The sequence below is a fragment of the Leuresthes tenuis genome, unplaced genomic scaffold (assembly GCF_036924035.1).
Source record: "Leuresthes tenuis unplaced genomic scaffold, fLeuTen1.0.hap1 SCAF_17, whole genome shotgun sequence".
Classification (NCBI taxonomy): domain Eukaryota; kingdom Metazoa; phylum Chordata; class Actinopteri; order Atheriniformes; family Atherinopsidae; genus Leuresthes; species Leuresthes tenuis.
The window spans coordinates 14,690,712-14,705,477 of NW_027325371.1; the positions used below are offsets into that span (position 1 = coordinate 14,690,712).

The 14,766-nt window shown below is 44.0% G+C and overlaps 2 protein-coding genes across 7 annotated transcripts in view; one reads left to right on the forward strand and one right to left on the reverse strand.

Moving 5' to 3' along the window:
* tnrc6c1 (trinucleotide repeat containing adaptor 6C1) overlaps window positions 1-8,394 on the forward strand; it is a 43,882-nt gene extending 35,488 nt beyond the window's left edge. For 5 of the 6 annotated variants that reach the window (XM_072369754.1, XM_072369756.1, XM_072369757.1 and 2 more), the window contains 3 exons: window positions 2,565-2,638; window positions 2,760-2,899; window positions 2,995-8,394. In XM_072369754.1, coding sequence (XP_072225855.1) covers window positions 2,565-2,638; window positions 2,760-2,899; window positions 2,995-3,391 — 611 coding nt within the window. In that variant the 3' untranslated portion in view covers window positions 3,392-8,394. The remainder of the gene's footprint in view (window positions 1-2,564; window positions 2,639-2,759; window positions 2,900-2,994) is intronic. The other variant, XR_011908078.1, reaches the window with a different exon arrangement.
* Window positions 8,395-9,881: 1,487 nt separating this feature from the next.
* On the reverse strand, window positions 9,882-14,487 carry LOC140274064 (uncharacterized). The gene is made up of 4 exons (XM_072369771.1): window positions 14,376-14,487; window positions 12,795-13,151; window positions 12,583-12,689; window positions 9,882-10,672 (listed from the first exon to the last, which is right to left on the reverse strand). Exons 1-4 carry the CDS (start codon window positions 14,422-14,424, stop codon window positions 10,457-10,459), a joined length of 729 nt encoding a protein of 242 aa, XP_072225872.1. The 5' UTR covers window positions 14,425-14,487; the 3' UTR covers window positions 9,882-10,456.
* Window positions 14,488-14,766: the final 279 nt, after the last annotated feature.

Below are 14,766 nucleotides of genomic sequence, written 5' to 3' on the forward strand. Positions count from 1 at the left end.
AAGCTGTGTGGAGACGAATCCAGCAAAAGCAGCAGGTTTTCATTTTGGTTCATTCCCAGCTGAAAAGCACCTTTTTTATTTCCTTCAACAACTGTTGTTAATGTTAATTCCATTAGGGATTTTTGCTAATTATTGTTCATCAAAGGCATGGAGGCAAATTACTTCTGAGCTAATTTGGAAGACATCAGGCTCAAGGCAAGTCTGACTCTGTTGTGAGGCGTGGCTAAAGGTTGTATTCTGCAAGTGAGGCGTGTCTAAAGGTTGTATTCTGCAAGTGAGGCGTGTCTAAAGGTTGTATTCTGCAGGTGAGCCGTGTCTAAAGGTGGTATTCTGCAGGTGAGGCGTGGCTAAAGGTGGTATTCTGCAGGTGAGGCGTGTCTATAGGTTGTATTCTGCAGGTGAGGCGTGTCTAAAGGTTGTATTCTGCAGGTGAGGCGTGTCTAAAGGTTGTATTCTGCAGGTGAGGCGTGTCTAAAGGTTGTATTCTGCAGGTGAGGCGTGGCTAAAGGTTGTATTCTGCAGGTGAGGCGTGTCTAAAGGTTGTATTCTGCAGGTGAGGCGTGTCTAAAGGTGGTATTCTGCAGGTGAGGCGTGTCTAAAGGTTGTATTCTGCAGGTGAGGCGTGGCTAAAGATTGTATTCTGCAGGTGAGGCGTGTCTAAAGGTGGTATTCTGCAGGTGAGGCGTGTCTAAAGGTTGTATTCTGCAGGTGAGGCGTGGCTAAAGGTTGTATTCTGCAGGTGAGGCGTGTCTAAAGGTGGTATTCTGCAGGTGAGGCGTGTCTAAAGGTTGTATTCTGCAGGTGAGGCGTGTCTAAAGGTTGTATTCTGCAGGTGAGGCGTGTCTAAAGGTTGTATTCTGCAGGTGAGGCGTGTCTAAAGGTGGTATTCTGCAGGTGAGGCGTGTCTAAAGGTTGTATTCTGCAGGTGAGGCGTGTCTAAAGGTTGTATTCTGCAGGTGAGGCGTGTCTAAAGGTGGTATTCTGCAGGTGAGGGGTGGCTAAAGGTTGTATTCTGCAGGTGAGGCGTGTCTAAAGGTTGTATTCTGCAGGTGAGGCGTGTCTAAAGGTGGTATTCTGCAGGTGAGGCGTGTCTAAAGGTTGTATTCTGCAGGTGAGGCGTGGCTAAAGGTTGTATTCTGCAGGTGAGGCGTGTCTAAAGGTGGTATTCTGCAGGTGAGGCGTGTCTAAAGGTTGTATTCTGCAGGTGAGGCGTGTCTAAAGGTTGTATTCTGCAGGTGAGGCGTGTCTAAAGGTTGTATTCTGCAGGTGAGGCATGTCTAAAGGTTGTATTCTGCAGGTGAGGCGTGTCTAAAGGTTGTATTCTGCAGGTGAGGCGTGTCTAAAGGTTGTATTCTGCAGGTGAGGCGTGGCTAAAGGTTGTATTCTGCAGGTGAGGCGTGTCTAAAGGTGGTATTCTGCAGGTGAGGCGTGTCTAAAGGTTGTATTCTGCAGGTGAGGCGTGTCTAAAGGTTGTATTCTGCAGGTGAGGCGTGTCTAAAGGTTGTATTCTGCAGGTGAGGCGTGTCTAAAGGTGGTATTCTGCAGGTGAGGCGTGTCTAAAGGTTGTATTCTGCAGGTGAGGCGTGTCTAAAGGTTGTATTCTGCAGGTGAGGCGTGTCTAAAGGTGGTATTCTGCAGGTGAGGGGTGGCTAAAGGTTGTATTCTGCAGGTGAGGCGTGTCTAAAGGTTGTATTCTGCAGGTGAGGCGTGTCTAAAGGTGGTATTCTGCAGGTGAGGCGTGTCTAAAGGTGGTATTCTGCAGGTGAGGCGTGTCTAAAGGTGGTATTCTGCAGGTGAGGGGTGGCTAAAGGTTGTATTCTGCAGGTGAGGCGTGTCTAAAGGTTGTATTCTGCAGGTGAGGCATGTCTAAAGGTTGTATTCTGCAGGTGAGGCGTGTCTAAAGGTTGTATTCTGCAGGTGAGGCGTGTCTAAAGGTTGTATTCTGCAGGTGAGGCGTGTCTAAAGGTTGTATTCTGCAGGTGAGGCGTGTCTAAAGGTTGTATTCTGCAGGTGAGGCGTGTCTAAAGGTTGTATTCTGCAGGTGAGGCGTGTCTAAAGGTGGTATTCTGCAGGTGAGGCGTGTCTAAAGGTGGTATTCTGCAGGTGAGGCGTGTCTAAAGGTGGTATTCTGCAGGTGAGGCGTGTCTAAAGGTGGTATTCTGCAGGTGACCCATGTCTAAAGGTGGTATTCTGCAGGTGAGGCGTGTCTAAAGGTTGTATTCTGCAGGTGAGGCGTGGCTAAAGGTTGTATTCTGCAGGTGAGGCGTGGTGTGTCTCTCACTTTGTGAAATACAGTGAGAGCATAACTGAGAAGCAGCAGGCACTTTGATGATTCTTACAACCACATACCGGCTGTGAATCCACAGTAGAGGCGGGATTAACGTGCCTTAAGATCCTGTGGTTGAACTTGTCAAGTGACTGAGTGCTTTTTTCTTCTTTCATGATAAAAATCAGCTCCACCCTTTCAGCTAAAGTAACTGACTTTTGTGTCAGATGAACATAGGAAGTGTGAACTTCCCTCTCAACAGACTTCTGCTTTTGACTCCCGTCCTTCTCGTTCATAGCAGGTACCACTTGGAGTACAGACAGCTCCACCAGGACCAGCAGTTGGCTGGTTCTGAGGAACCTCACTCCGCAGGTACAGTTTCCACTCAGCTGTTTCTTATCTCTGCCCTCCATCCTCCAGGATTTACAGAGAATTAGTTGCGTCTGTGCTTTGCAGGCACAGTCTAACTCATTATGTTGGCCTGTTTTTGCAGATTGATGGTTCGACTCTGCGTACGCTGTGCATGCAGCACGGCCCTCTCATCACATTCCACCTCAACCTGACACAGGGAAACGCTGTGGTGCGCTACAGCTCAAAGGATGAAGCTGCCAAAGCTCAGAAGTCCCTGCACATGTACGTCCACAAAGTTTGAAACCATTAATCTGAGTTATTATTTCAGGCTGTTTTGACAATTGATCATCCGCGTTTCTCTTTGCGTCTTCGTTTAGGTGTGTGCTTGGGAACACCACCATCCTTGCTGAGTTTGCAGGGGAGGAGGAAGTGAACCGCTTCTTTGCACAGGGCCAGTCACTTGGCGGAACAACCAGCTGGCAGGCCACTCCAGGCACCAATCAGACGAGGATGGGCGGGTCTGGGTCCGGAGCCTCGCATCCCATTGGTCACTCACCCCACTGGAACAACAACAATAACAGCGCCAGCAGCAGCAGTAGCAGCGGCCTTGGAGCAGGTGGAACGAAAACTGGAGGGGAGTTGCTTTGGGGCGGCGTTCAGCAGTATTCCAGCCTGTGGGGTCCCCCGAGTGGAGAGGACGGTCGGGTCATGGGGAGCCCCACACCAATCAATACGCTGCTGCCTGGTGACCTGCTGAGTGGAGAGTCAATGTAGGAAAAAACAAACAAACACAAAAAGGAGCAAAAATCTTGCAAATCAGTGTGGAGATAATCAACGTGGTTGTGAAGTTACCGAGGAGAGACGGGAGGGGGGACAAGGCTACATCTTTGCTGCTTGCCTTGTCAGCCTCCTCTTCTCCCGTTGTGTTTAATGACTTTTCAGTTGCAGTTCTTTTGTGAATCTCGGATTTTGGTCACAGTGTTCAGCTTTTGCTTCTGGAGACGCAGGAAGAAGTCTTTCATTCATTAAAGAAATAGAAACTTTACAGGAATGAACTCTGGAGAAGTCACAGTGTGAAACGTACTTTAGTCAAAGTGACACGGTGACGAGCTGCCATCTTTAAACTTGCGTAATCCCTCACTGCCTTTTGAGGCAATCATACTGCACCTCAGAGATCCATGAAAAGGCATCATTCCCAAAGTTAAAAACCCTTCAATCAGAGTGGTTGTCGAACTTTCAGCTGGTCCAGACTCGACATTTGTTTCTCTCAGCACTAATATTAGCCTTAAACTATTTCCTGCCCTGCTATCCTCACTCACTCTGTACTCGGTGAAGAAGCATACGGACACTTGCACACCCTTATTTCTGAGCCAGTGAAACCTGAGTGGAAAGTACATGCTGCTGCGGCTTAACATAAGCAACCACAGCTCATAACTTCAGTGCATTTTTGCAGGCAGACTGAGTTCCCCACACAACGCTCAAAGGGAATGATGCAACTCTGTTCGCCTTGTTCAAGCCATTTATTTTTGTAGTCATTTTTTTTAATCATTATTTTTCTTCTCGAACCATTGCAAACAAAGCTAAGAAATGATATTATTCAAACATGTCTGTCATTCTTGTCTGGTGGGCGAGGGGGGGGGGGGGGTTTGGGGGTCGTCACATGTACAGTTAATATGATGGACGACAAAATGAACCACTGCTATTACTATGGAACTGTAAAGACAAACACTTCAATGCACCTCAGCCCATCTGCGGGCTACTCGCAGTTTGGTCTCAGCCTCTGTCGCTGACGCTGTGGAACAACCTCAGATCGTGCCCTCCCCTCCTCCTGCCGCCGCGCGCCCACTCCACCTGCAAACACACCATTTCAAGTGACGTGCAATATAAGCCACAGACTCTACCGTCCAAGCACCCCCATGACAGAGAGCAGACTGTAAGGAATGAGTGAACTGCAGAAGCTTTTATCTGCCCCGCACCCCCACCACAAAACAAAAACTGCCACTACTTCACCTTCCCTTAGACTGTGTGTGTGTGTGTGTGTGTGTGTGTGTGTGTGTGTGTGTGTGTGAACTCAGGAGAGTAGCAAGCTGGTCTTCAACCATCTTCTGTCCGAGAAACAAGGACGAACGTACAAAGCACTTCTTCAGCCAGCCACCTCTCCACACTTATGTTAGAGACTGAGTTTGAGGAGAGGGAGGGGCACGTGTGTGTGTGTGTGTGTGTGTGTGTCTGAGCATGTTTGGGTCAAAGGCGACAAACCAAAATGAGAGGGGCCTGTTTTACTTATCACCCAGAAGACCAGAATGTCTTCTTTCTTTTTTTCTTTCTTTTTTTTTTTTTTTTTTTCTCCTTTGTCCACATTTGTAGAAAAATTCTGACGCAAAGATTTGTTCAGAGGTGGTCTATCATAGCACTTAGCAAGAGCGCCGCTGCTCCATATACCCTCGATGCCGCCGCTTAGAAGCAAGGAGAAGCAACACTGGCAAATAAAAAGTGAAAAAGCAAAGACAAAAAAGCAATCTGCTTAGTGAGCTTCTCTGTATACTTATTTTTTAACTTAATGTGGATGTGAAGATGTTTTTTTTTTTGTTTGTTTGTTTTTGGAATCCTTCTTCCCTCAAGTCAGTGGGACCAGAGGATGTCGAACACGGTAGCAAAGGGAAGGGAAATACAAAGAAAAACTAACTCAACTGTTGTTGGGTGTGGCATGGAAAAGACCCCAAAGCACTCATCCTCAATCCTCTTTTATCAAAGTAAATATCACTGTTACATGTACAACTTTGACATCTCTAGCCTTGGTGTCTGGAAACGCTCGCCGTGTGTGTGTGTGTGTGTGTGTGTGTGTTTTTATCGGGTCCAGCAGGGAGGATCTTCATCTCGTCTGTTCTTTTTGTTTTTGTGCTATTGGAGGCCCTGCCAACCTGTGTGTGAAAGTGTGGCCACTGAGTGCCTGCCTGCTGCAGAGTGCAGTGCTGCAGCAGCGCTCACCCCACCCCCCCACCCCACCGCTGTCTCGCTCGCCTGCCTCCCTGCTGATCCCCAGTGACTGGCATCTCTCCTCTTCCTCCTCCACAAGAGCAGCTCTTTCAGAACTGGCCCCCACCTGTATTAAATTTACTACTACTGCTACGCCAGAGTCTGTCCTCAGCAACCTCCACTTCCACTCTCTCTCTGTCTCTCCTGCAAGGATCACTTTAGTCAGAGATGGAGTCAGTTGACGTGTTTTTTTTCTTTTGTTTTTCTGGTTTGTACTTATGGAATTTGCCAGTGTGCATTTTTTTATTTTGTTGTTGTGACAAGTTTGCTGATTATTGTTGCTGTTCTCATTGATGATATAGTAGATGATTGTTTATGATGATGATTTCATGGCTTTTAAATATTGGTCTTTATGCAGTGTTCAGCTTCTCTCCTGCCCCTCCCACTGCCTCCGAGGCAGAACCAGTGTGTAGTTTAGAGGTACGCCTCAGCCATGCAGCAAGGCCATACGAGACACTGCGCAGCTCAATGTGTCGCTCGGTTATTTGAGTAATACGGGGGGGAAATAAGGAGTCGAATCAGGTGGGTAATCCTCCAGGATCGTGAGCCAACTTCCTCTGTCCATCCTGGAGAGTGCAGCCTGCGTCCTCACCCCCTCTTCTTAGTGTCAATGGGCCTCACTCACACTGGTGCTTTAACTGTGGGAGCACTCAGTCACACTTCTAGAACCACCTCAACTGACAACAGCCTTCCATTTCTATGCAAAGACGAGGAGGTGTTTGTTCGCAGCCATCCCCTAAATCTGCCACTTATCTCGCAACCTTTACTACCAGGCAGCTTCTCCTGAAACCTCATCTGGATAAAAACGTAGGGGACACTGAAAGAGCTTCTCGTCGCCCATCACGCAGACGGAGCTTTTAGATGACACTAACTGACCTGCTGGAGGCACTACTTGTTGGCAGTCACTTTTATTCAGTCTCGTGCCAACTGATTTGCGAATATCTACTTCCACTGTTCCACAGCGTAATTTATCTTTAATGTAAAGAGAGTCGGGGGGGGGGGTTTCTGCTGCAGGGGCGTACCCCACAAGCTCCAGCTGCAGGAGGCTTGAGGAGCACATGGGCAGGAAAGATGAATGGTGCTGGTCTTTCACCAGCAGGGGACTGGAAGTGTTAGTGGATCACCGGGCTGCAGTAGGGGGAGGTGGGGTGGGCTTTATGGGGCAGGGGTCCCTGTATGTGTCTGTGCACTGTTTATGGTTCACATCGGGTACATCTCTTTAAAAACCAAAAACATTATCTTTTTCTTTATCATCAAGGTTTTCACAAAACTATAAACTACGGAGAAAAAAAAAGAAGAAGAAAAAAAAGGAGTATTGTTTGAGCTGCGCACTCCGAGACTGAGATGCCTGTGTTCTGTTTCACAAGGACCCAACATGTCTGCAAAGACAGGGACGCACCTCAAGTTCGGTACCAAGTCTTACAACTTTGGGGACTTGCCCTCTTCCAGAGTCGCCTTTAGACTCGCATCATCCAACAAAACAATCACTTTTGCCTGTGCTGTTTGTTTGTGAGATTGTTCCTGAAAACCTGCATTAACTCCACACTGGACTTGAATCAAGGAGCTGGTGTTGAAGTGGGGGGGTGGGGGGGATAGGGTGTGTGAGTGGGTCAGAGGTTGAGTCTCAGATGTGGATTTCATGGCGCAACACCAGCACTGAGAGCCCCGCCCTCTCCCACACCCCCATCTGCATTCTTATCTACCTGATAAGTGTTGGAAATCAGATCCTCTCACTTTTTTTATTTTTTTATTTTGTTTTGTTAAATGTAAATTCCTGTTTTCTTTTGTTTTTCAAAGTGGACTCGAAAGCAACTGGAGCTCCAATAAAATCTGCTTCTCAATCACGGATCAGACGAGGGTCTGGGAAGGGACCCCAGAAAGAGCTGAATTAGCAAACCTCTCTTTAAAAAGAAGACAAACCAGAGGCCCGGGTTGAATATGCACATGCTAGCTCATATACACCATACAAAGAGTACATGATGTGTGTATACGTGCGTATATGGGCTACATCTCTGTTTTCCCACGTAGCCCAAGCCCTTCCCCTTGTGTATCCAACATTATATTTCCCAGAAAACCAGATCATAAACATATCAGAGTAATACGAAATAATGAAAACAAATACTTGAATCAAAAGAAGCGCCAATAATGTAATGTGAACACTTTTTGTAGTGGTTTTTTTTTTCTTCTTTTTGTCTCATTCATACACTTCAGAGATTTTTTGATAGCAACGGTTCAGAGTGAATCAAATTTGAAATGTTGAAAACAAAGATCGATATAAAGGCAAATTTACATCTGTCGTATTCGAGTGTTTGCACAAGGCTGCTTGTACTGTATGAATGAATGTTTGCTGTATGGGGTGAAAACATGTATGAGAGCTCGTGATTACAGCGGAGGAACCTCCGCCTCGTGTTTCTTTTCAGTATACTTTATTTTCTTTTCTTTTTTTTTTTGCTTGTCAAATCTATATTCTAATGTTGTAACTAGCCTCTAGCGTTGCACTGAGTGTCGGCCTCACCCCTCATCCAGCTATATGAACAACAATGATACAAGTACCGAGGGGGAGACGGGGACAGTTCACGTGTAAATGTTTACTCAAGGACTAAAATAAGTGTGTTTTTAAAAATGTAATGTTTTATCTACCTTAGTGGCTTTCATTGTGGAATAATCCAAGAAAGTATGGATCATAATTGAGTATTGCACCATTTTTTTCAGACTGTAAACCTTAAAAAAAAAAAAAAAGAGAGGAAAAAACAAAAAAATAAAAAAAATCACATATGTATAAAAACAAAAAAATGCAGCAAAAAAAAAAGAGAAAAAAAAGTATTTTGCAGAACTGTGGCCATAGATTGGGTAGAAGGACTTCAGCTCTCCCAAATCTGAGCAAACGGGGAGCGAAGGACGAGACATCAGACCGAGCCTTGACTTCTAGGGCTCACCTCAGAGGTGCCTACCTTTTTTTTTCTTTTTTTTTTTGGTATATAGCTTCAGTTCTCTTTTAGTTCACTCATGTCGTCATCGATTTTTTTGGTTTTTTTCTGTGAGGCCACTGACAGTTTACAGTTTTGTTTTTTTCTGGAGTTCAAAAAAAAAGAAAACAGCAAATCAAAGGAGAAACAAAACCGTGTGAAAGTTGGGGGGGAAAAAGAGAAAATTTAAGAAAAAAAAGGACAAATGCTTCCATTCAAGAAAGAAAAAGACAAAAAAAAAAAGAGTGCAACACTTCGCAGAATGACGATTTATTGTGCTACTTTCAGAACTCTGGGATTGAACAGTGTTGTCTTTTGTCCTGTGTTCATGTTGATTTCACGGACTATCTGAAGCCTGATTGTTTCATGTCGATTATACATATATTTTTTTTTCCTTTGTAGAAAAAGAAAAGACAAAAAAAAAAAAAAAAAGAAAGAAGACATAAATGCTCTTGCACACACACGAAAAAGTGGATCTTGTCTCAGGAAAGGCCAGGGTTCCAGAGTACCAACTCCACGCCATTTTAATGTACATTTTTACGACGAGATGATTAAAAAAAAAAAGAGAAAAAAATAGAAGAAAAAAAAAGGATGACTTAAAAGAAACGATTTTAAGCACTGAAAGTTATGGATTTCAGAAGAAAATACCTTTTTTTTTTGTTTCTAAATCCGTAGCAGTTACGTAATAACCAAATAATGGACTTTAAATGAAAAAGGAGTGCTTTATATATTAAAAAAAAATCTATATATTAAAAAATTGCTTTACATTTAAAAACGAAAGTGGTCGATGAGTTTGTTTAAAGAGGAAGGAAGAAGGAAAAATGACATGCAAAATGCTGTATGTTTGAGTCTTTGTTGTGTTTTCTTAATGAGGTCCCGTCCTGACTGAATCAGGAACATTGTGCATTACTCTTTCTTTCTTTCTCTCGTTCTCCCGCTGCGGGTACAGTCGATAGATTTAATCAGACCTTTTTCTGGAGCATTTTTCACATTTTGGAGGACGTTTGTAAAACATGAGCTGGTTGTAAAGGATCATGAAACTATGCACAAGTGTCGGGGTGGGGCAGAAGATTTGGGGGGGGGATTATTGGCCGACTTCTTCTAAGTGGCGGATCTATTGCAGGGGTTTTTTGGGGATCCAATGTGTGTTTTTAAATTGTTTTGATTCTTTTTTTTTTGTCCTAAAGGGGGAGGGGGTGGCGGGGTGGAGCGGTGTTTCGTGTCAAGCCCCCCCCCCCATCCTCTGCCTTCTTTCGACCCTCTTTTCTTTCAGATTGACCTAGCGCTACATCGCCATGCTGTGTATTCCTAAAACCAATGAGCGTCTCACTCTTTAGCACTGTGGGATTCTAGCCTGTCACCCTCAAGGGGTTGGGTTGTTTCTTATGTTTTTTTTTTTGTCAGTTAAGGTTTTACGAATGGGGGGAGGGAGGGGGGGGGGGGCTGCTTGTTTTTCTTTTCTTTTTCTTTTGCCTTTTCTGTTTTTGAGATATTAAGTAAAAATGTCTGTATTGAGAGTTAATGAGAAGTCAGTGGCTTGTAATGTTTTATTTTCTCTCTCTGTATATCTCTTTCTCCTCATAGAATGTGATTGTTAAATGACATGCACCGAAACAAAGGTTTTCATGAACTATGGAGCTTCTTTCAAATATTAATAAAAATAGCATTTTTCTTGGCTGTTAAACTGTCCTCTTGGTTATTGGGAATGGCGTGGCTCCTCTCGGGTGCGCGGCGGCCTCCCGGCGCTCCTTGGGGCGCCGCGGGTCGGTTACTCCGCAGCTCTCGTGTGTTTTTGCTGCAGAGCTGATATATCGCTTCCTGTCGGAGGGGGGGGGGGTCAAGCTCTGAGGGCGAGCTGTCTGGGACAGGCGTAGTAGTTGTCCTGAGGTTGGCGGATGTTTGGGTTGGCGTACACGGGGAAGTTGACTTCCTCCAGGTGTGAGGAGGCCTCGTGGTTATTTTGGGGGCTTTCAGGGGCCTGCTGCTGCTTCCTGTTCATTTCCTCATAGATGGGCGAGTGAGGATGTGGAGTGTGATGATGCCTTGCCCTCACCTACAACACAACACAACATTTTTTTCCCATAAGGCAGCTGAGATGCCAGTATTTTTACTGCATGTAGCTTATTTTAACATCTCACTGTGTTTTATGTTTAATTAGTTCAACAATTCAACCCCAATTCCTAAAAAAATAAAATAAAATTTTAAAAAACTGGGATGCTTTGCAAGATGTAAATAAATGAAGTAGAGCATAGAAAACACCAAATGTTGAAAGTGAGACATTTTACTTTTTCACAAGAAATATTAGCTCATCTTGAATTTAATGGCAGCAACACGTGGACCACATTTTTCCGCTGTTTCGCAGCTCATCTTTTAAAAGCAGTCTGTAAACATCTGGGGCCTGAGGAGACCAGCTGCTGTGAGGAATGTTGCCCCATTCTTGGCTGATTTGGGATTAAAGCATTGCAAGGGATTTGGGAGTAACACATTTCAGTTGATGTAGTTACCACTAAGCTATTGTTCTGTGTAGCCACTTGTTTTTTCAGATAATCAATGCAGTGAATTATTGAGAAAATAATTACAATTCTAAAGAGCTTAAAATTGGTGTGAGCACCTTTATTCTTCAACACATCCTGAACCCTCTTAGACGAGCTTTCTTGTCATTTCTGTAAGTAGAATAGCTCTCCAGGCTTCTTGAAGGACATTCAAAGCTCTTCTTTCTTTGTTGTGTTCCGCTCTCTGTTAAGATGATCCCACACTGCTTTAGCAATGCTGGGGCCCAGGCTCTGGGGAGGATCCATCCCTCCATAAGACCTGTTGCCACTGATTTTCAGTCCTCTTCTTGTTTCATTTGGCATACCTTAGCCTTCTCTCCCTGTTTCACTTCCTTAAGAACCACTTCTTGACAGCCACCCTTCCATGGAGACCATTTCCAATGCAGCTTCAATGAACAGCAGATGGATCAAGTGATGGATCAGATGCATCTCTCAGGTCCTGTGTCTCTCAAAGACATCACTTCCAGACACTTGTCCAGTTTCCTCAAACCTTTTAAGGACATATTGCACGCCATGCTGGGATATATAAAGTTTTCAGCAAATAGCTCTTTTGGAATCCCTTGTTGGTTCTAAAATACAATTCTATCAGTATGTTATATTGAGTTTTTGTTCTTTTTTTGTAGGCACAGCTAAAGATATGCAAACAAATGATGTCTCTTATGCAGTAGGATGCCATCAAAGTGCCTAAAGATTCATACATCTATTTTATCTTTCTATTCACTCTGCCACTGTGGAACTTAAGTTGTGGGCTTTTTTGTGAATTTGCTATAAAAAAAAAAGAAACTAGTATATCTGGCACAGTCTGCTATATCCTCCAGTGTTGCAACCTTGATTAAAACAAATACCCTACAAATGATTAAGATTAATGATCATTTTACACATGCGGTTCACTTTCTACCAGTGAGACAGACCATGTGAAAGTGAGAAGTGCAGCACACGGAGCACCTTGCTGGAGCAAAGAAGAATCCACGTTAGAAACATAATGTGACGTCAAATCTGCACTTCACATGGCAAAATAGGTTTTAATATAATTTCTGACGAGAAATTTGTAAGGACCGTTGTTTGCCACAGATATGCTGCTCATTGGTGTCCACCTCTCGCTCACTTTTGCTTTTGACCATCTGACATTGGTTTGGGTAGCCGTCAGAAAGCATCAGGTGCCAAAAAAAAAAAACCTGTATATTGAAAAAAATGTACGTCGAGCCTCTGGTGCAGCTGGCACATTAATATAAGTATATAACTTTGTATGTTTATTCACTTTTTGGAGTTCTGATTTACAACAACACAAAAGGATCAGAGAGGGAAGATGTGAGACAAAGACCCTCAGCAACATTCACTCAGCAATAAAACCTCAGGAATGAGCCACAGAGCTAAATCTGCATCTATGGACTCTGAAATATACTTTACTCACACATTTCTCAAGGGCCATCCAGCTGAGTGCCAGCAAGAGAAGCCCTGCTGCTGTGGAGATGGTCAAGAGCAGAGGGATGTAGCCGTCAGAGCACTGGCTTGACCACCCTGCACCAAAAAACACATCAATATGCATTCAGTCTGAACAGAGGCATTGATTTTAAAGTGCAGCACAGTGTCAGAGCTCCACAGTCAGGCGTTCCACTTGCATACCTGCTCCTTCAACCAGCAGGAAAATCTTCTGCGCACCGAGGATGATCTGGCTCGAGCTGTTCTCCTCCCTGTAGCTCATCTCCCACGCGTAGAGCCCCGTGTCAGTCGGCTGTAAGCGAGAGATGCTCACATTGATCTGGAGGGAGTTCAGTCCTCCTCGGTGCTGAAGACGCGCACGGCGCTCCGAGTCGACCTTGACCTCCCCGCCCTCGGCCATGGAAAGCAACGTGGTCTGGCTGTGGCCGCCGCGGTGGTACAGATGGAGGCTGGCAAGGCGGTTTTGGTGCTGCTGAGGGATGAACGAGAGCCCCAGAGACTGACCCTCTTTGAGACGCTCAAAGACCAACTCTGCATAGGCTGAGAGGGGAAATACACATATAATTCTGCTCCTTCTCTTTGATACAGCGTGACAAATTACATCAGCTACTGTGCTGAGTGAACTGCCGTCAATTTCAAATGAATTTTCACTTTTTCTTTTAACCCACTTCTATTAGACCAGTTCACATAATGCTTTCTTCAAAGAAATGCACCGTTACCTGAAGACCAGCTCAAGCTTTCTTTTGCTGCTGACACCAACTTTAGTGTTTTATGACTTTTAACTGGCAAAAGTCATGTTTGTTTAGGAGGAAATGTAAACACAACCTCCAAGTTGAAAGGCTTTACTGCCAATAAAAGTGAATTTATATCAAATCAAACGTTTGATATTTGCAATCCAGTGAAAGAAATGATGCTGGAAATGTTGGGAAATGTTTTTAGTGGTAGCAACTGACCACAAATTGTGTTTGACAAAAATGTCAAAGTGTATAGCAGTATTACACAAAGTGGAGTACATCATAAACCTAAATTCTTTGCATGAACTATATGAGTCCTATATAGTTCCACACGTTAGGCCTCCCAGTTGTTCAGAGCTTTGGGAAATTCAAAACAGTCACAAATCTGATTTAATTTTAAAAGGAAAAAACAAGTAAACAAAGCAGACACGTGCACCCACTCGTCATCCATACAAATGTCTTATTTTGTTGACTTGGTAGAGTTCAATATTGCTCATATCATGTTGAAAGTTAAACATGATATCCACATGTTGTTCCAGATCAGATACGACAAACACGGGAGTTTTTCACGTGTAAAACTCATATGAGGGGTGAAAAAGACTTTAAAAATCAATCAATGAGGGATATGAGATATGACCATCATTAGGAGTAGGGTTTGGCTTGTTTAAATTTCAACTTTTCTCTCTCTTCTCAGTGCATAGTCTTAAAGATCTGCACAAATAGTTTATCTAAGAAGAGAAGGTGTTAAATACTGATGCTTCATTTCAAACCCGTGCATTGTTATTACCATTATCATTTCTGTATGCATGTGTTTGAATGGATAGATTTCTTCTGTTCACCTGTAAACATTTCTGGAAACGTAGTCTTTATACACATATTTCTGTAGCCTTTCTGTAAATAGTTGGAATTTAGAATAAACTAAACTGCTCTTACTGACCTCATCACTGTAAAATGATGAAGAAACATCAGCATCTTCTCGTACTTACTTCAAATGAAGCGTTACTGTAAGTAAAGGGTGCAATATTCTTACCTTCAAAGAGCTGAAAGAAAAGGAAAATGTACGCCAGCCGTGTCTTCATCGCTTTTTTCGTTAGAAAAAGCACAGAGATGTACCAGAGCTAAGTCATAATGTAGCCTTCCTCTGCTCCTCCCTCTCATGTGAAACTTTGCTGACAACCCCACTGTGCTTTTATTGTTCTTCAGCTCAAGCAGGAAGACGACCTCAAAGCGAGAGCAACCGTTAAAACGCTGCGGGCGACCTGCTCAAGCCATTATGACTGGCCCTGATTTATTTGTGTAGCTTTAAAGCCTCAGACATGAAAGCTTTCAGCCTCCATGTGTATGCAATGTAAGAATAAAACTCAACAAAAACGTACTTTTTACATTTTATTTAATAGCTATTGGTCCAGCACTACACCATC